Genomic DNA, 21,551 nt, shown 5'->3' on the forward strand with positions numbered 1-21,551 from the left:
TGGGATTCGCTCAATTCGGCTGCCTTAAGAAATGTTGTACCATCTCCTGAGCCATTTGCCTAGGGACTCAAAAATGAAAAAACACAGGCCGTCCAGATCACATTCCATTAAATTTGTTCAGTAGTATATGGCTAGAAATAACTGTCTGTGTTTTACCTTAAAGATGTTTGATACCAGTCCGTGGCTCCTGAGATGGACTCGGACCGACATGCAACAGACCAGGCAAACATGAGAGCGGAGTTAAGACGTCATATTCAAGGCTTTCAAGCGTGAAACTCCACATTTCTTCCCCAGTGTTGCAGGAGCTGATCGCTGTAATGTCTCTGCGACGCACCATAGTGACACAGTCCCCTTTTCACAACTCAGAGTCTGATGAAAGAAGTGGCTCCAATATGCGCAGAAAATTCATACTGTCACTTCCCTTGACAGCTTGGGATCTGCGCTGTTCATGAGCGTTGGCCACTTTTCCAGGGTGATCCCCCTGCTGGGGTACTGACCTTCTGGAGGTGAGGTCGTATTGGGACTTCATGCCAGGATTTGGTGACTCGATGCCAGGCTGACTTGCTGATGTGAAATAGTCTCTGGCCCAGGGTCCAGAGTGACCACAGTTATAGCAGATGTCTGTAGATGTTCGAAAAGTTCTGACATGTCCAGCTCGTCTATTCGGTCCTCTGCTCCTTTCCCCATGTCTGCTGATTTGTCACAATGCCATCCGGAGGCGGCCCCCCTCCTTTAATTAAATTAGAGACATTGCTAGGTGTAATCTGCTGCTTACTGTTACTCCCTTCCTATGTTGTTTTCCAATAACTGTAATTTTACTAACTTTTAGTAATTAACAAACCCAAGCGTTGTGTTTCTCCCTTCCTTTGAGTCACACCAAATGGTGTATCAAATATTGTCCCAGCGAGCGTATCAGGATTTAAGTTCATCAGCTGAGACACTGAAGAGGACACGCTGTCTAACATTATTACTCCAAATAAACCACCCATAATGGACAGAGTTCTTTTAGGATCCACACTTGTGTGTTTGATCCATCTTACTGATATTTTCCGGTAGATGGTGTGAGTCCCAGCTAAACTTGTGAAACTCTGCTAAAGTGAATAAAGAAAATGCTGTGTAACTACATCTATCAAGGAAGAAAGTACAAAAAACACTAAAGTTACATTTTAAAATGGAACTAAAATCAGTTTTGTGCCTTTGTTTAGGAAATTTTTAAGTCAAATTCTGCCAGCCACGATTGATCACCAGCAACTGATGTTGAAAAGTATATTCACCCGAATTTGCACATTACCAAATGAACAATGAAAAAAGATTCCTCGGCCCCTAAGTTACTTTGTAACAAGGGCATCTACATTTTGTGGGAGTATGAAAATGTTGTTACATACAATGAATACTTTGGGGACCGTCCTGTGATTACCCCGTAATATTTCCAGTTTCTACTAATTTCTGCCGTTCTGTAATATCAGTATCTATAATAAAACGATGCAAGCCATTAACATTTGTCATAGATTCCTCAGTTGTAGCTGCTGCATTTGAGGATAACTTCAAAACTGACTCATGACTAAATGCAGGGTTAACAAAATCTGTCAAATCAGCCGCAATATCCGTTTGCGCACACTATTAAGGTACAGTTTAACCTTAACTTATAACTTTTTTGTTCTGCTTACTCGTGTTTTTCCCAGGCCTGCAAATGAGCAAAAGCTGACAGGGTTTACTATTCTCTATTAAACAGCTAGATGGAAGTCTGACGGATTATATCTATTTATTTATCTAATATAACAAGGGCTATCAAACAATGAAAACCTTTTAATCACATTTTAATCGCAAATTATATTTTATTTCTGAAAGTGTATACATTCATTAGGCATTTTAAAATGCTATTTTGCAATAGATAACACTAGTTAGAATTATGCTCTAACAGAAGGCATCTTCCCTTTTTTGTTTTTTTCCCAATTTATAATGCCTCAAACAGATGTTTAATGTTCTCCCAATTTTTCAACAACTTTTCCAAACTTCTAACCTCTTTCTAACTTTTAGGCTACAGTTTAAAATAAAAATTTTCTCCAAAACTCACCAAGATGCAGTCGGCCGTGCACTTCCCAATGCAACTCACCCAATCAGCTTACACCCAATACCTCAAACACTTTTCTGCATTGAAACTCCACCTGTACTTCAACAAACATCTTTAATGCATCAACCTTTTTTCCAATGATTTCCAAATTCCCCTTAGTTTTTTACCCATATTTTTACTTAACCAGACACACTCTGCTCCACAGCACTTCTCTTATCTTGGGGCCCACACATGTGGGGAAATTGACACACACACACACAAGCAGAGATACACACAGAGACACCCACACTTTGCAGATCCGCAGGCTCAATCAGTCTGTGTTTCTTTTTCACACTACATGGATCCCATTCACAACCGAGACATTCAAAATGTTGGACAAGACATTAATTTTAATATTTAGACACAGCAAGCGCATCATGGAGGGACCCTTGCCCCTTCCGTCGTCGACAGAACGTTTTTACTTATTTTAATACCTCCTTAGTCTAACTGTAGTGCTCCAGAATCCCATTCTGGACTTGTATAGCTCTTTAACTAGTCTTGACGACCTCCAAAGCGCTTCACACTACAGTCAGTCATTCACCCATTTACACACACATTCACACCCTGACGGTGGTGAGCTATGTTAGTAGCTACAGCTGCCCTGGGGCAGACTGACAGAGGCAAGGCTGCCATACATTGGCGCCACCGGACCCTCTGCCTGCTGCCAGCAAACAGTTCCTCTGCTTACTGCCAAAATCCGAAGGTCACGGCACCATGTTAAAGATTGGGTTTACCGGCCTGCTGTTACATGTCTTTTGAAACCCATCTTATCCCGGTTCATCCACTCGAATGATCAGAAAGGAGCTTTTAAAATTACATCCATAGCTACATTTTTATGGTTGAAATGGCTCATCATCCAGGTAGGCAAAAATTCGGGGCAGCTGAGCACTTCTTTATTTATTTCTTTTTCTTTTTTTTTTTTTTTTTTTTCCATTTGCTTATTTGCATGTCCCAAAGATGGTGGCCCCTACTGTTAAGGGCTGTAAGAAAATAAGACTGCTCGCCAGTGGCTGGATTAAGTTGCTAACTGATTTACAACTTTTGATTGGCCACTTCTGTATGGCTAACACACAGGTTTTGTTTGATCATTTGATCATCTGTACTAGTTGTTCAATTCTGAACCATATTATTGTATACTAGACAGATTTTTTGATTTATGAAACTCTTATTCTAATTTTGAAAACAAACACAAAATATGCTATTTTTTGGACATTAGGCGGTTCTCGGCACCCAGAGAGCTATTCTAGGAAAAAAAACACTCACATTAAAATTAATCAAGCAAGTTTTATTGCAGAGTAAAATAAATGTATATAAAATAACATAAATACAGAAAAGTCACCCAATTGGAATACACTACACCAGATTTGTAATAAAATTGTATGTTAGTAAAATGTATTTTTATACACAATTTTTTTTTATTCAGAAGCAATTTGTAAAATATATAATACAGTCTAAAAAGTTATAAATATCTCTATTTAATCAGAAACATCCCCATCACAGACATTAAACACCAAGCCTGACAAAATGAAAATAACTACTATAATCTCAAAACAGCTCTAATAATCACGCTGATTGGATACGGTGAAATTTAAACATGAACGTCTACAGCTCAGGTCAGTTTACATCATTTTCCTGCAGGGACTGTGGCGTCTCTCCATTTGGGGCAAGTGGGGCCAGACTCCACCAGATGTCGCTGTGGAGCTCTATGTTCACAATAATCAGTGTGACATGATTGTTCTTTATAGAGCAATATTGTAAAAAAGACAGATTCCCTCACCAATAAAATTCTTTTATAAACATTTATGTCTATATATCTAAGTCTGCCAGAAAACTAACAAACTCAGAGGCTAAATCCTCCCGAGGAGCCTTGATATTGGGGCCGGCCCACCAACGTTTGTTTACATAATGAACATCTGAAATCACAGTGAGCATGCCCAGTACGCTCTCAGTAGACAGCCGTGGGGCACAAATCCTACGGCCCCAAGCTCAGATCGTCCAATCAAAATTCTGGAAATGCACACGTTACGTTTATGTTCTGCTGGATAGTGTGCGACCATCTAGGCAAGGCAGATTTATCTGTAGTGCACATTTTAGTACAAGACAATGCTAAATGCTTTACATGATTAAAACATTGGAAAATAAAAACAAGTAAAAAAATAGTTGGAATTAAATGCAGGAAACTTTAAACAAAATAGAACACAGGAAAATGGAAACTACAAACAAATATTAATATAGTGTTGGTTGTCCTTGCTGGATCATTAAAGGATTGATGTGAATCTTTTCTGTTCAATAAATGAACAATATGAAAAAACAAATTATATATAGCTTATACAAACTGGATTTTATAGTGTGTTGGTTTGTGCTAATTTATCTGTTTAATTTCAAATTTATCAAAGTCAGGTTGTATGCATTACAGAAAAACTAGTTGCTGGCAATAGGTGTTGAGTTTTTATGCCCTACTTAACTTATTATCCCTCTTTGTAGGGACCATGTCCAGGTCTCACATGTTAGGCTGGGTGTTGACCTGCTGCGGCAGTAACTTCAGTGCATCTATGTCCCAGGTGTTAATGCAGGGAAACAGCTTCTTGGTGAAGGTATGGGTGATGGTGTGTATGTAACGGTTGGATTTGGCATCGATAAAGGAAAGGGTTTTTTTGTCGTATTCCAGAAGAACCTTGATTGTCTGGAAACGATTTGTTTCTTTCAGAACCAAGCATTGTGATGGAGACCACGCTGCATACTTCTCATCATAATAACCTAATCCCAGATATTCAGGCTCAATCACGGATTCATCACTCTCTGCTAACACTCCCAGCCTCCAGCCTCTATTTTCTCCCACCTCGACCACCCAGCTGTGAGTCCCAGAGTCAAAGCCCTCAGACCCCAGAACGGAGTGGCAGGTGGTGATCCTCTCTGGGTTCTCTGGGAGGTTTTCCTTCTTTCCCAGCTTCACACTGGTGAGATCTTCAGACAGGATCATGCCCGGATGAGCTGTGTTCGGATCCAGGATCACCGGAGTGTAGGAAACCACCTCCTTCATCTTCGTCCAGACGTTGAAGCCCAGGTTGCCCAGATGTTTGGCCACATCCATCAGAGCTCCAGGAACCTGCTGTGGATCATCCGGGTTGCAGCAGCGCTGGGTTTCCTCCAGAGCAGCTTTGTAGTCCTGCTGGGATGAGTTGCCTTCAGAGCTCAGTTTCTCCTCTGTGACTCTGATTGTGTCTGACAGAGCTGCTATGTCTGTTTCCAGAGCTTTGATCTTCTCTTCCATCGGCTGGGTCTTCTGCTTCTCTCCTTCCATCAGAGCTGAGATCCTGGCCTCCTCTTCTTTCTGCAGGAACTGATGAAGCTTCTGAAACTGGTCATTGATCTGCTTCTCAGCCTGTTGAGTCTGGGTCTTGATGTGGTCGGCTGTTTGGTCACAGTTTTCTTTAAATTCTTCAAACAGCTGTAGTTTATTCTGTACTGTCTCTAAAAAATTTTGGATATCCTCTTTTTCATTGCAGGTTGGAAGATCCGGATTTCCTACACCTTGTGAGGAGACAGAAAGATTCTCTGACGTGGGAGCCATCGTTTTCTGTTGATGAAGCAGGAAACTTGGACTCAGGCGGGTCGTTCACTCCCCTCTTTCCCTTCAGAGCTGTTCTGATTTTCCTCCGCTGCTCCGTTAAAGCTCTTCAGATGGATGATCTTCCAGAGGTTGTCACTTCAGCGTGCCGTTCAGCAGACGTTTCGGTCCGAAGGAAAGGATGTTTGTGTCTTTCCACATCCTTTCTTGGTCTGTTTTAAATGCTCTGGAGGCCAGGGGGAGTTTTTCTTTGATCAGCCTTCAGTTTCAGTTCTTAAAACCTGTTCCTGGTGTCGTGCTCTCTGCACATGATACAGCAGGCATGAAATACTTCCTTTTGCATTTTACGGAAATTTTATCAGGGTGTCTGATATGACTTCCTTCCTTTGTTTTCTTATTTACTTTGTTTAAAAGTATGTCGTCTGACCAGGATGTTGGTCTCTAAAAGTACCAGATATTATCTGATGGGTCTTTTTTCTTTTTCTGTAGAACTAGTGCAGTTTCATCTTTATTTCTGTAGAACTAGTTTAGTTTCATTTAGAGCAACTATTTTAAGACTATATGAGGAGCTAAATTGATCCAGGTGTTGTTTTATATAGTCAGGATAACTAGGTTTAATAAATTAAATTTAAATAATATCCAGATAAATTGTTGTCTGGAGGATGGGGTGAGGTTTATTCGGTTTAGAATTAAAAAAAATAGACCTAAATGATTACACTTAAACAGTTGTAGTGTCACAAAGGTCAGATCGGAGAACTCAAACTGTAGCTTTCTTAGAATATTTAGTGATGAATCTCCTGTATGTTTGTTAATGTATGAAAGAATTCTAGTCAAGGATTTATTTAGCTTACTCCTTTGTTTTTCCTATGTCTGTCTGTAATGTTTTTCTGTTCCTGTACAGCACTTTGAATGTCTTGTTACTGAAAAGTACTATATAAATAAACCTTAACTTACATAAACTGTCATATACAACATTAAGTGGTTGGAGATTAGTAGTTCAGTAGTAATTATGTTACAATCCCCTTTCTCGCTGGGAATGTACAGCAATTATTGACTGATAGAGTAGTTTTACACAATCTGTAATTTTATTTGTAACAGAATGTATATGAAAGGTGAAAGAAAGCAAAGGGTCAAGCCAGAGGTCTAAATATTTAAACGGCTCAACTGATGTAGAATCCAAAATAAAATGAAGCTCATGGCCAGATATGGAAATTTCTTCTGAAATAACATGGAATGCAATTTTGTTTTGTTAAGAAGTAATTTATGGACATGAAGCGATGTTTGTACTGTGTCAAAGTCATGTTGAAGAGAGGGCTGAATGCCAGCGATTCTGGAATTTGAGCAGTAAATAATGGTGTCATCCACATATAGTTCAATATCACAGTCAGTGCAAGAAAAAGGGAGGTTATTGATAAAAAAATTAAAATAGAAGAGGACCAAATGAGGAACCCTGTGGCACACGTCTATCTATTATACTGAAATCTGAATGACAGTAATAAAAATATGAGTTAAACCAAAGAAAAGAGGACCTGTCAAGATCAATCAAATGTAATTAATCCAGTAAAAGGCAGTGGTAAACCATGTCTTACTCCTTGGTAAGGTCTATACATAAAGCTTGTGTAAGTAAATTATTATCAAAGCCAGAAAAGATCATTAGCAAATTTCAATACCAGAGGTTGTTGAGAATTTGTTTCTAAATCCAGATTGAACCTGAGATAAGAGGTTATTACTGGATAAATAATCAAAAAGTTGATTAAAATGTTACTCATTACATTAAATTAATTCAATGATATTTTTGTGCAAATTATAAAAAAAATAATAATAATCATAAGCATTTGTAGTTTTTGTCATAATGACTTAAAAAATTGAGCTCAGATGTGACTTTGACTTATCATCCTTCGGATGTTGGTTTCCACCTGTGCTAACTTCAGTTCATTGGAAAGGAACCTTGTCTATACAGGTGCTCCCATAACAGAGCAGAAACCAAGAAATTAAGTCAAGAAATTAACATGAGAAAACGTTTTTCAGCTCTGAGGTCTCCATTATATGGAAATGGAAATTATGAACCACCAGAAACACTCCTCAGATCTTGTTGTCCAAACAAAAATGTGCAGATCAGTTTTTTCATTGATCTGTGTAATATGGGCAACAACAATATGTCACTGAACTGAAAATAGGTGAGTTACTGAATACCAACTTTTAGTTTGGATTCAGTTGAACTAAGATCAATCCATAAAGGTGAACTTTAGTTAAAAACAATAATTGCATATAAAGTGTCTGGAACAAAATAAGAGCAGCCTCTGTGCAGGATGGCTGATGTCTAGGTATTTATCCTAAGCCATTTTAAAGCTTTAAAGTACTTCACAAAGTGTGTGTGGTAACAGACTTCCTCGTTGAAACAGTCAGCTTGTTTATTGAGTCGCTGATGTCACTCAGTCAGCGGATTGTCTGACAGCATTGTTGTAATGGTTATTTGGGCAGGTGATGGATGCCTTACGGGTATTTTTACTGAGTTGCTGCTGCATGTAGGAGGCGGGGAAATGTCACTGAACTGAAGATAACTACAGATCTGCTGCTGATTACCAGCTTTAAGACTTTTGGTTTAGATTCAGTTAAACTAAAATCAATCCTTGAAGGTCAACTTTAATTTAAAAAAAACAATGATTTTTTTTTTCCTTTTTTTATGTTTCTCAAACAGACACTGGGTGTCCAAAGTTTGGCCCTAGGAGCCATGAGTGTTCAAGAATGGTACAGATTTGGATTTCCAGCAAATGGCACCGAAGCACACGGAAACTTTTTATACATTTTTAGGATGACATCAAAGACAGATTTATATCTTTCTATGCTTCTTAAGCCTGAGGGTCTATTTTCCAAAAATAAATAATTCATTCTTTATAAGGCATTTCTCAATGTGTACAATGCCTAAACTGCAAATCTTGTTAGTAACTAGCCTAAAGGTCCTGGAGGATAATGTGGAGGTGAAAATTTGAGAATAAATTATTCTGGGCCTGAGTAAATCAGATTTTAATGCCCAAAAAATGTATTTCGTTAAACAAATGTTTACATACAATATTTCTTACTTTTGCTGTAAAGAAGGAAATAAACACGATAAAAAAAAATGTAACTACAAAATCTTGGATACATCTGTGGCAAGTTTGCTGTGGCAAGGAATTGAGAAGTTATACATGTTTGGATTGAAGAAAATTAATTCAGGCGGACCCCTATTGTATTTATGCCATTTTGGCAAAATCTTAGTACAATTTTTACAGTTTGGAATTTATTCTTGAAATTGAAAATGTGGGAGTGCTAGTATACATTTGGTGGATACTTTTGTAGATGAGTCTCAGTTAAAGATCTGGACAAATGTTTGTGTCGGTCTCAGTCAGCTACAAGCACGTTATTGTCGCTAAGAAGTTCAAGCTTCCTTGAAAGGAGGCTCGCAGGCTATGGAAAATTTAAAAACAAAAAAAAGTATTTTTCTTTCATTAGCCATTTTGTTTTGCTTTCATTTTCATAATAATTTCAGCCACGAACATCTGGTGACTTGTTGACGACTGACAGACGTGAACACAGCCATTTATTGTGACATCATCCAGGGAAGACAGATCATCCTCTATTACAATCTAATGTAGAACAGATTACTGGATCAATGTGAGCTTCTGTGCTTTCTGTGTCTCTGCTCTGTCTTCTCTAACATAGAAAGTACTCCTGGGTCAATGTGAGCTTCTGTGCTTTCTGTGTCTCTGCTCTGTCTTCTCTAAGCCCCAGTGGGTGGAGGCAGATGAGCGTTCACACTGAGCCTGGTTCTGGTTCTGCTGGAGGTTCTCCTCCCTGTTAAAGGGGAGTTTTCCTCTCCACTGTCGCTTCATGCATGCTCAGTATGAGGGATTGCTGCAAAGCCATCAACAATGCAGACGACTGTCCACTGTGGCTCTACGCTCTTTCAGGAGGAGTGAATGCTGCTTGGAGAGACTTGATGCAATCAACTGGGTTCCCTTAGAGAGGAAATTCTTGACCAATCTGTATAATTTGATTGAATTTGACTTTCTAAAGTGCCTTGAGATGACATGTTTAATGAATTGGCGCTATATAAATAAAATTGAATTGAATTATTAAGATAACATAAGATGGGGCTCTATTGATCTCACAGTGGAGAAATTTACTTGTCAAAAACAAAATACAGCAAATTTTTAAAAAAAATTTAAAGAAGGTTCTGGTTGCCGCTGAGAATGAGCTTGGAAAATTTGACATTTGGTAATAAAACACTAAGAAACCTGAAAAGATTCTTTTAATAGGTATGACAGAGAAATATTTGTACCAATAAAAAAAATTCTCCTCTTTCAAGATAAACTGTTAACTGAAATATCATAGTTTAAGTTTGTAATCCAACTATTTTTAAAATCTTTAGTTTCAATTTTCCTACATTTTATTCCAACAGTTTGTTTACTTACTTTTCTTACAGTTTTATTTTCCTATGTGTTAATCATATAAAGCACTTTACGTTGTCCTTTTAATGAAATGTGCTATACAAAAAACTTGCCTTGCTTCGGAGAAATTCTGAATTATTTATCTATTGCTGGACAGGTAAAAAAACTATTAACAGCAAAATATTTTTGCATTTCGATTTGTACCAGATGTGCAAAAAGTTTGGACAACTGAAGCATTGTGTATAAAGTGTGTCTACACACAAAAAAATGCAATGATTAATGCGAAATTTAGGACTTATAAAAATGAATGTTACGGTAAAAAGTGCAGCAGCCACACAAACCTTTTCAATCAACAATGTACCAAAACTTCCCCAAACCCACTAAAATATAATTTCATTTTGTTTTATTTATCTCAAGGAACATCACACCCGTAGTTTTGTAATGAGTTTGAACATTTATTGTATAAATATAAAGAAATAGAATCCCATTTAGCCCCAAACAATCATGTTATGTAACACCTCAAAAAATGAAGGAAACAAATTCAGTCAAATGGAAATATTTGTTTTTGTCAAATGTAGATGCAAATAAGTATCGGTCTCTGTACTGAGGAGGAAATGCATGTAAATTATGGAACTTTCAGTCTCATTGAAAAAGAAAACAGGGGTCAAATCAGCAGGTTAATTCCTAACAAGTCAGCTATTTCCATCCTGACACCAAAGACAATCACACGTCCATCAATAGTTGCACAACGTTGTGTGTAATTGTGGAACCATGGCAGCTGAATATTTGTGGAATCATGTAGACAAGTGTGCAGGCCAGAAAAACTACCAAGTGCAAAATGGTGCTGATGGAGGACATCTCCAGTTAAAGACTGGGGAGGGAGATTGTTTGCAGAAACAGTTCTAATTGCCCAGAGGAATTATTGCCAAACTGGAAACACTGTCGCTGTTGCCTTTTACAAGTCCCAACTCTGCTGCAGTATGTCACAGTCAGCTCTGAGCCGTCCCAAGCCAACCGTATGGAAAAGCCTCCTGTTGCTCAGATACATAAATGTCCCCTGATCTTTAGCTCTCATTTGCAGCGAGGAGCTGTTTTCCAAATATAAATCAGACCTGTGACTGCACACATATTTCTATAATCCATCTATGCATGACAACAACTGCTAGGTATTTATCCTGACTCATTATGAAGATTTAAACTACTTCAAAGTGTGTGTGAGGACACACTTCCTCATTGAAAGAGTTTGAGTCGCTGATGTCACCCAGTCAGCTGTTAATTTAATCATTCACTACAAAAATCCCCAGAGGCTCCCCTGACAGCATCGCACTGGAAGGGTGCCTTCCGGGTTTTTTTTACTAATTGGCACAGTGTTTTTCCAACCTTTGATCCAAGGTAAAAAATTTTATTGAAAATTACGAGGCACACCACCAACCAAAAGCGTTAAATCATACTCTGTAGCTGGTCTAACAATATAGTCATTCTTATCAAAGTGTCGATTAGGAATCAAATAAACACAAACATGTATTTTTTAATAATCTTTTATATTCCTTCTTTCAAATGAAAAAGTAAAAAAATATATATTTTAAACCCAATTAGGTGAAATTGGATAATTTTCCACAGCACACCTGACAATCACTCACGGCACACTAGTGTGGATTAGCAGATGTATTTAGGGTCAGGCACAGGGCGACTCAAGATACATGTTAACTCACATTATATTTTGATTTATTAAAGAAAAATGTGCGGTGACACATCTACGCATGGTTTTAATCTGACTGTTTTTGTGCACCACAAGTTTCAAAATGTCTCTCCATCGCCAACCTTTAGTACGAATGCTGGAATGGGTTTAAAAAAAAGACAAAAACTGAAGATATACATTTTATTCAGTATTCCAGTTTATTTTAATTATCAAACGTACAGTACATCAGATCAGGGTTTAGATTCACATTTCCCAATACAAAATGAGAAGCCCCCCCCTCCCCCCCGTGATACAAAAATTCATCTCAAAGTATCAAAAGTAGCAGTGATAAGCAAAACAACAATAAAGGACACCAAGACATCAGCTGCGATCTTTCACTTGGACAACCACAAATATCTGAATGTCCTGCATCTTCTTTCCAGGTGGAGAGAAAATGGATCAGAACCGAACCCCACGGGCTCGTGTGAAACCCTCAGGAACCAAACCCCTAACACAGCAGGTGGTCTGTCCGTGGATTGCAGGAAACAGCTTGAAGGCAGCAAGGCAACAGTTTGCATTTATGGCAGCATAAAGGAAGCAATGAATTCTGGGAGCAACAATCAATCAGTAGTTTCACAAACTAAAGTCCAGTTTAATCCCAACCGACATGCAGATATGCTTTTTGGCACCAATTTGGCTCTACTGGCTGGTTTGTGATGTTGACCGACCAGAACGATGGTTCAAAGCGGACAGAACTCCAGGTTTATTTTCATCCTGGCATTCGACACGTAAAAGAAAGTGCTTTGTTATTCCAGCTCTAAGTGATGCTTGTTTTTCTCCCCAAATCCAGCTGAATATTTGTGGAATCATGTAGACAACAAGTGTGCAGGCCAGGAAAACTACCAAGTGCAAGCAGATTCAATCAAGAGCTGCAGGGCAGCTGTAATTAATGTGTTACACTTCTTTTATCTCCCGTTTTGCTTCCTGCTACACGGCCCAACCAAGAGTCGACTTTAGATTTTCTTTTTGTGGTTTTACATTTTGAATCAAGGGAGAAAAATCCTTGACTTTTTTTTTAGGTCACTTTTTTTTTTTTGTTCAGCAGCGTTTCATTTGACAGTAATCTGTAGTGCAGCCAATGTTTCCTCTCCATCTCAGCAGGGATGCAAACGGACCACCGGTTCTTCCAAAGGTGCATCATGGGACGGTGACGTTGAACGGGGAGCCTGGGATGTGGTCGTCGCCCCACTTCACCACCAGGATGTAGCTGCCCCGTTCCTTCAGCACGTAGCTGACGTTGTACTGCAGGTTCCCCAGATGTTTGACCAGAACCTCCTCACAGGGGACCTGAGGGCCGTACACGCCCACCAGCAGCATGTTCTTACCTGGCAGGAAGAAACGGGTAAATCTCATTACAGGAGCCACAACATTACTGTTATCACATCTGTTTAATTGATGTTAGATTTAGCTAACAAGCCACTGCAGAACTGGTTTAATTTGAATGCAAAGCTCTGCGTTATGCTGATGATACTCTGCTGTATTTATCCATAAATCCTGATGAATCCAATCAGTTTCCTAGTCTACAGATGTGTCATGATGATAAAAACTCAGTGACTGGCTCTCGGTAGCCCTGACTTGGTGCCCAGTAATCTAATCAGCCTCGGTGCCGTCTTTGACCAGGAGATATCAGCTAAATCTCATTAAAACAGTATTCAAGGAATCGATTCTTTCACCAATATACCCAATGTTAGAAATATCCTGTTCCAGAGGGAGGGAGAAAAAACAATCCCTAGTTCTGTTACTTTAAAGCTGGACTTTAACAACCGTTTGCCATCAAGATCCACCCAAATGAATAGCAAGTCTATATAAATTCTCTTAAAATCTGCAGCCAGGGTTCTGAGTGTTTGTCCTATTTTATCTTCCCTCCATTGTCTTTCTGTTAAATCAAGAATAGAATTAAAAATTCTAACGTATAAAGCCCTTAATAATCAAGCTCCATCATATATCAGAGCTCTGATTACCCCGTATGTTCCTAACAGAGCACTTCGCTCTCAGACTGCAGGTCTACTGGTGGTTCCAAGAGTCCAGGACTTATTATAATTAATTTTTAAACAATGCTCATGCTGCATGATGGTGCCTCTTACCAGCTTTGCTGCAGTCCACAGTAAAGTTGCTCCTCTGGCCCACGAAGGCCTTGCTGAGTCCAGATCCTCGGCTCATCACCTTGCTGGCATCAGAGTCTCCTGGTCTGGGCAGGGCGCTCTGAAGTAAGCTGCTGCTGGCTGTTCGCACGGCTGGATCCAGCGTCAGGGTCGACGTCTCGTTGGCGTTGGTCACATTCACCAGCCGAGTACCTGATGGAAACGGGGAAAGTTTACTTTAAAAAGGATTCTTTATGACCCAGTAGGGGAAGGGGAACGGTCCTAGCTGCATGCTGGGATTATGTCTGAAGCTCCTTAACGAACCTGTGACTCTGGCCTTGAAGGGACTCCCAGAGATGTGGTTGGGTCCGCCGTATTTGATGCTGATCAGGTAGCTTCCAGGTGCCATCGGAGTGTAGTGAACTTTGTAGCCTTCTGGGATCTCTTGGCAGTCCATCTTCACCTTGGATGGACCCTCTATGGTCACGGCTAAAGCGCCGGGACCGGCTTTAGTGTTGTTAATGATAAACTCTGACTGCGTTCCTACAGAAATAAAACATTTGGCTTTTAAAATTCTTCAAAACTGTCCATGAAATCAGATGCAGACCAGCTCTAGATGTGGTAGCAGACTAAAACAGAAACTGCTGAAGTCTGCTTAAACACCTTGGAGGTCAGAGTGTGCAGGTAAATCACCTGTGGTGCCTCGCTCCAGACCAGATCCATATGCAGAGACCAGACCAGGCTCTCCGGTTTGTCCTGGTTCTCCAACACGGACCTGGAAAGGACTTCCTGGGATGTGAGAGCCGTTGAACTTCACGTCGATGGTATGGACGCCGTTCTCCCTGGGGATGAAGCGGATGGCGTACTTGTCTGGGGAAACAAAAAAGGACACAAAATGGATCTGAGGTAAATGACTTCACAAAGTGTGCCATCGAGGCGCAACCTGTTAAGGAAATCCCAAACAAAAACTCAGATATGTGCATCTGTTAAAATTTCTGCAACCATTTCCTGTATAGTCACCCTGGGGGAAAAAAACAGGTTAAAATTGAGAAAACTGCCCAAACTCTCCCACAGTGATGCCAAATATGATCGAATGCCAACTTCTGAATTGAATAGTCTGGGTTTTAATTCCCCCCCCCCCCCCCCCCCAACATTAGAAGTTTTAGTTTTACTGTGATGAAAAGTCATTTTTCAGGTCTTGCAACACTAGAAAATAAGGCGGTGCACAAAATTATCACAATTTTGACTGCAAAACATAGGGAATCATTTGTTTGGAGCCACAGACTGACCTTTCTCCAGCTCCGTGACGGCACACTCCTCCAGAGCTCCAGACGGACTGTGGACTTTGGCCTCCAACTTTCCCTGCGCTCCGTTCAGACGCACTGCAAAGGATGCTGGGTGATTCACCTTAAGACCGGACTCCTGGTGAGTATGGACAGACGATAAGTAATCCTTCAGTACGAAAAAGGTGCCGTTTTCTGGCTCCATCAGGTTGTATTCTTTCCTTTTTTTTGCTGCAGTTTCCTGCATTCTTCTCTTACCTGAGCTCCTGCCTGCAGGTGCAGCAGACTCAGCGTGCCACAGTAAAACTCAGTTAACTAAAACTCCAATACGGCGTTTTAACTCAAAACTGGCTTCTGCCTTAAGCGCAAACTTCATATTTGTAATTCTTTGTAGAAACAAATTATAAAAGTAGGAACAAAATTAGTTTGAATTTCAGTAAGTGTGGATTAATGTGTAAAATACCAAACATAAAAAGTATTTTGCAAAAATATTTACCTCCTTTGGCTTTTTACCCATTTTTTAACACTAACCTGTAGTTCAAATGTTTTTTTTCACCCCCTTTGCTATGAAGCTCCTAAAAAGTTCTGATGCAACCAGTTGCCTTCAAAAGTCCCATAATTAGTTAATTAAGTCTACCTGTGTGAAATATGAGAGTCACATGACCTGAACGGCCCTAGAGGTGCAGCACCACTAAGCAAGAGGCACCATGAAGCCCAAGGAGCTCTGCAGACTAGTCAGGGTTGGATTTTGAAAATATCAGGATCTGTGATGTTCCTCCAGAGCATCATCAGATCCATTATCTTCAACAGGAAAGCCCCTGGTACCACAACAAACCTGCCAAGAGACAGCCAACCACCACCAGCACCAGAACGAGCCAGGGGGGCCTTAACCAGAGAGGCAGCACAGATGTCAAAGATCACCCTGAAGGAGCTCCAGAGCTCCACAGCAGAAACTGGAAGATCTCTTCATAGGACCACAGTCAGCCATACGCTCCACAGAGCTGGGTTTCATGGAAGAGAGGCCAGAAAACCATAACCCAACACGTCATCGCCCCAGAGAAAGATGGTAGGGGATGTTTTTCAGCTGCAGGGAAAAACTGGTTGGAGTTGAAAGGTGGATGGTGCTGAATACAGGGATGTTCTGGAGCAGAACTGGTGTTAGTTAACCTGTGATCTGAGACGGAGGTTCACCTTCATGCAGGACAATGGCCTGAAGCAGGATGATAAAGCAACACTAGAGGGGTTTAAATGTGTTGGAATGGCCTAGTCAAAGTCCAGACCTCCATTCAATTGAGAATCTATGGTTAGACTTAAAGACCTCTGTTCAAAAGTGAAAAACCATCCAACATGGAGGAGCTGCAGCAGTTTAGCCTGAAGGAATGGGCAGAAATCCCAGATGCCAGATATGGAGCGCTCAGACGGATCCATGCAGAGGTTTTCTGTTATTTGCTTCACAGTAAAAAAAAAATGGATAAAAAATTAAAGATAGACATGTTCTGTAAATTAAATGCTCCAAACTGAATTTTAATTTCATGTGGAGAGGCAACGAAAGATGAAATATGCCAAAGGGGATGAATACTTTTGGAAAGTACTCCATGTAAAAACAACAAGCAAAACACTGAAAATCTTAGAGACAAAAAGTGACCCATTGCCATCTTGTGGTCAAATTATAGACTAACAGAATTTGCTAGTGTGGTAAAATGTTTGCATTTTAGATTTTTGTTCGACTGATATCCTTCACGAGTTTTTTCCCTTCATTCTTTCATAAAGAAATTGTGAACTCCTGCCTGTAAAATTTTAGTTTTTCAAAGTAAGCCGAAGTACAATAAAAAGTAATACAATTATTTTTAACTAGAAAATTTCGGAAGAAATTTAATAAGGTGCCTGCCTCGTGGTGCGTATCGTGCCCTCAAAAATACTAACAGGAAGTTACTGCAAATTTCAGGTTCCCACGGTCTTCACAGCCCCCGCAGTGACCATCGAAAGGTGCCATGTTAAGTCAATGTAGCATGTCCCTGACCTCCTAGGAGCCTCTGGCTAGCAGCGTTATCATGAAGACTCCCTCACAGCTGCAGCCCTCTGTCTTACTCGTCACTATCCTTATCATGTGGGGTACTGAGTGGAATGTGTGATTTTAGTGTCTTTGGAGCATTTCTGCAGCATGTAGCCGAGGCAAAAAGGGGTAAAAAAAAATTCATGTTTGACACCTCATAAAATAGACATGCTTTATCCGACATGGCCTAGATTTGTTGTGAAGCTTTCTCTCTAAAGGAAGTAAAGACTGTCAGGCAGAAGTTGGTAGGACCTTCCTAGAGCTACTTCCGGTTATCAACATGCTAACTGTTAGCTGCTAACATGGTTGTGTTCAGTATCACCGGGTGATGGTACTCTGTTAGTTTGGTCCAAATACTTAATGTCACCAAAGGTCACCAAAGTTCATGGGTCAGAAATGCCTCCTTTAGCATCTCAGCCTCACCAAATCTGGGCCCAGAACTCAACGTTTGACCAAAATGGTGTGTAGTGCCATTTCCCACAGGTGGGTGGGGGGGGGGGGGGGGGGGGGGGGGTCATGTCTGGGCATCCTGCCAGGTCCTCTTTGAGTCAGAGGCCCAATAGGAATATTCGTCAAATCCAAAAAAGGGAAAGAAAAATGACATGCCTGATAATCACTGGAAAAAAATGTAATGTTAAGAAGAAGTGACTGTGCGAATTTCAGATTCCTACATCCATCACAGCCATTACAGCGGGCGTCGAAAGATGCCATGCAATGTCAATGGAGCCTGTCCCTGACCTGTAGTAACCTCTGGCCAGCAGAGTTCCGTTGTCATGGAAACTCACTCACACCTCCTGCTGTCTGTCTAATTGCACGCACACACTTGGGTGCGTGCAATTAGACAGAGTATGTCTAATTGGAATAGAATGGCAATACTTTACCTCGAACAACACTAGATATTTCATGAACCGTAAGGGCTAGAGATGTAATTTTTTCTCTAAAAAGGGTCCCGAACAAAATCGCTCTAGCTTAAAAAGTATAAGAGATATCAAAATAATTATTTCACCGTGAGTATCAGCAGGCTTTTGGGCACCATGGTGCTTATATTTTTATGCTTCGCACGGCACTGCCTCCTCATTGCAAATGCTATGGCAGACGCCTAATTAGGAAAGAAAGGTAAGTCTAGGTGCCTTAGTGTTGTAATGAATAAAAAATAAAAAACAGGCATTTTAATTTCTTAATTGCTGTAAAACGAAAATCCACGGAGATGACATAAGCTCTATGAGTGCAGGAGTTTTAAAACAGCAATAAACTGATGCAGAATGGAGAATAACATCCAATCGCACACAAACTGTTGCTAGTTGCCTGTGAGCGGTTCTTCTGCATGTAAAACTCAAACATTTCAGATAAAAATCACCGACGTGTGCAGATAAACAGGCTGCAAGCTATGGTCTGCTGCAGTGCTGCAGTCAGAGCTGATGGTGGCGCTGTTAAAAGCCTTTAAATGAAACACAAGAGAAACACCGACAGGTCCACACCGAAGCAAAGGAGGGATGACCAGAACCAAGCAAAGAACCAAAGAGAAACCAGTCATGAATGACAGACAAGATTTTCTTCATTAGTTTGACTAAATTAGAAGTCAGTTTGGTCAAATTTAAAAAGTTCAGCATCAGCGAAGCTACAGAACAATCAGAATATGGAGAAAACTGTTGAAGCTGATGAGTTTGCTTAAATAAATCAGAACCTTTGTTTGCTTGGCTGTGGCCACGTCCATGAGACCAGCTGCATAAAGAATAATTCTGTTTTTTAAAGCTGTGAGGCGACTGATGAGGGCCGTTTGAGAGAATAACGTCAGGAAGAGGATTTACTTCTGTTAACCTGAAATGTTTCATGTTAAATCTTAAATGTTGCTCCTGACTGTTTAATTTTGACCAAGTGTAGATTTGAGAAAATCTAAAATGAGCTTAAATTGGTGCACAAAATTAAACAGAGGGGTCAGATATATACATACGCCCCCTACTAACATTCGGATACATTTTTCCTAACAAGATGAACCACTCTGGGTAAACATCGGTCCACTCTCCTTAGAGGAAACCAAAGAAATCTACCAATTCTGCTAACAGAACCCCCTCCTCCCCCACACAGTCTATATATTTTCTGTATGTTTGGGCTCAGGCCCTTTCCAGAAGCTTAACGTCAGCGGGGGGAGTCCGTGTTCAGGCTTAGGCTGCTGGAGGACATCGGGGTCTATTTCTCTCACTCTGCTGAGTTCTCCTACTGTTCTCCAATCTGCATTGTTTGTCATTTCAGCTTTTAACTTTTTGTTCTGTCATTTTTCCTCTTTATAGAAGGTACACCTGGTCTTGCGTTCTGTTAGCTGTGACATCATCCAGGGGAGGCAGATCATCCTCTATTACCATCTAACATAGAAAGTACTCCTGGATCAATGTGAGCTTCTGTGCTTTCTGTGTCTCTGCTCTGTCTTCTCTAAGCCCCAGTGGGTGGAGGCAGATGAACGTTCACACTGAGCCGGGTTCTGGTTCTGCTGGAGGTTCTCCTCCCTGTTAAAGGGGAGTTTTCCTCTCCACTGTCGCTTCATGCATGCTCAGTATGAGGGATTGCTGCAAAGCCATCAACAATGCAGACGACTGTCCACTGTGGCTCTACGCTCTTTCAGGAGGAGTGAATGCTGCTTGGAGAGACTTGATGCAACTTGCTGGGTTTCCTTAGAAAGAAAACTTTCTGACCAACCTGGAGGATCTGATGGAGTCTGAATTTAGAAAGAACCTTGAGACAACATGTTGTGAATTGACGCTATATAAATAAAATTGAATGAATGCTGGATGTTCCAACAGCACAAAGATCCCAAACAAACATCAGAACTGGTTTTAGAACTGGGACTGATGAGATGTGATTTGCACTAGAAATTCTAAATAAAAACAAGTCTTGGCAAGAAAATCCTGCAGGTTTGAATGAGCGCAGGAAGAGCACTTCTGCAAAGGATCAACGTTAACGTGTCAGTCATGCTGATGAGTCCAATAAAGCTTCTGACAGGAACAGTACTATTTTATAAGACTAGACTACCGCTGTGGACATTTTTTGCAGTTATATCAAAGATTTCAGGAATATTTTCAAGAGCGGCAACCCTGATGTTCCGTCAGTGAGCCCAAAGCAGCCGAGCCCTCACAGCCGGTCTATCAGCTTCACCAAGGAGCTGATGGACCTTTATTTGGCACTTTTATGCAGCCGCGTCCCAAAGTCCTTTCAGGTAGCAGGAAAGGCGGTGGTGTGGAGGTGTCTCCTCATGCCTCACCTGAAGACCGGCAACAGTGAGGCGCCGGGCGTCGTTCACCGGAGCCACGACCGGAACCAGGTAGGGGCTGTCGGGGATGTGCTGCTCGTTAAACTTCACAGAGATCTCATAGTCGCCTGCAAAAGGAGGGAGCGCTGGTAAAACTCACAGGCACCTTTAATCAAAGCCGTAACGTGAGCAGAGTGTGTGTGTTAGCTACCGGGCTCCTGGGCTACGTAGGAGATGCCACAGGATCCATCTTTGCGGTCGTCGAAGGCGATCTCGGCCCTGCTGGGACCCTCCACGGCGACAGACAGACCGCCGGCCCCGGCCTCCCGTGTCCAGATGCTGAACTCGGCTGGTGGGGGAGGCGGCAGAGAAAACGAGCGTGTGAAAATAAACCCACCATGACCCGAACTGTAAAGGTTAAACCTGATAATTTGTCCATTTCAGTGAGGTTTTTTTTTTTTACGTACCCGGCTCTCCGGCCAAAGCTCCTTCCAGGCCGGGCCCTCCGGCTCTCACTTTGCCAGCTCCGCCCTCTCCCAGGGGGCCCACCGTGAACTGGAAGGGGCTGCCCGGTACGTGCACACCCCGGTACTTCACCGCGACGCTGTGCACGCCCATCTCTGTGGGCACGAACCGCACGCAGTAGGTGTCGTTACCCATGGACACCAGCTCGGCGGGCTGACTGGTTCCAGACGGGGACGTGGCTTCAGCAGTGATGTCCTGCATGTCCATCGCTGCAAAGAGACACAGAAAGGGCTTTATACACCGAGGGTTACTTATTTAAACCAACCTGTGCATGCACTGACCCGCCGGAACAGTAAGACCACATAATGACGCCCCTTAGAGACTTCTTTAAGTTAAATCTGTGGATTGAAGTGTTTCTGTAACAATTTGACCCAAATCTGGAAAATCTACATAGGAAGGCAAAACCTCACATCCTTCATTTGTCTTATTGTGTCTCTGCTCTGTCTTCTCTAAGCCCCAGTGGGTCGAGGCAGATGAGCGTTCACACTGAGCCTGGTTCTGGTTCTGCTGGAGGTTCTTCTCCCT

At 41.2% G+C, this 21,551-nt stretch overlaps 1 protein-coding gene across 2 annotated transcripts in view; it reads right to left on the reverse strand.

Moving 5' to 3' along the window:
• Nucleotides 1-12,867: 12,867 nt before the first annotated feature.
• The window catches only part of LOC105938234 (filamin-B), a 78,905-nt gene continuing 70,221 nt past the window's right edge, over nucleotides 12,868-21,551 (reverse strand). For both annotated transcript variants that reach the window (XM_012879904.3, XM_012879902.3), the window contains 8 exons: nucleotides 20,969-21,235; nucleotides 20,713-20,850; nucleotides 20,514-20,629; nucleotides 15,214-15,346; nucleotides 14,618-14,794; nucleotides 14,249-14,467; nucleotides 13,928-14,137; nucleotides 12,868-13,168 (listed from right to left, as the gene is read on the reverse strand). In XM_012879904.3, coding sequence (XP_012735358.2) covers nucleotides 12,981-13,168; nucleotides 13,928-14,137; nucleotides 14,249-14,467; nucleotides 14,618-14,794; nucleotides 15,214-15,346; nucleotides 20,514-20,629; nucleotides 20,713-20,850; nucleotides 20,969-21,235 — 1,448 coding nt within the window. In that variant the 3' untranslated portion in view covers nucleotides 12,868-12,980. The remainder of the gene's footprint in view (nucleotides 13,169-13,927; nucleotides 14,138-14,248; nucleotides 14,468-14,617; nucleotides 14,795-15,213; nucleotides 15,347-20,513; nucleotides 20,630-20,712; nucleotides 20,851-20,968; nucleotides 21,236-21,551) is intronic.

The sequence above is a fragment of the Fundulus heteroclitus genome, chromosome 20, assembly GCF_011125445.2.
Source record: "Fundulus heteroclitus isolate FHET01 chromosome 20, MU-UCD_Fhet_4.1, whole genome shotgun sequence".
In the NCBI taxonomy this organism is placed as follows: Eukaryota; Metazoa; Chordata; class Actinopteri; order Cyprinodontiformes; family Fundulidae; genus Fundulus; species Fundulus heteroclitus.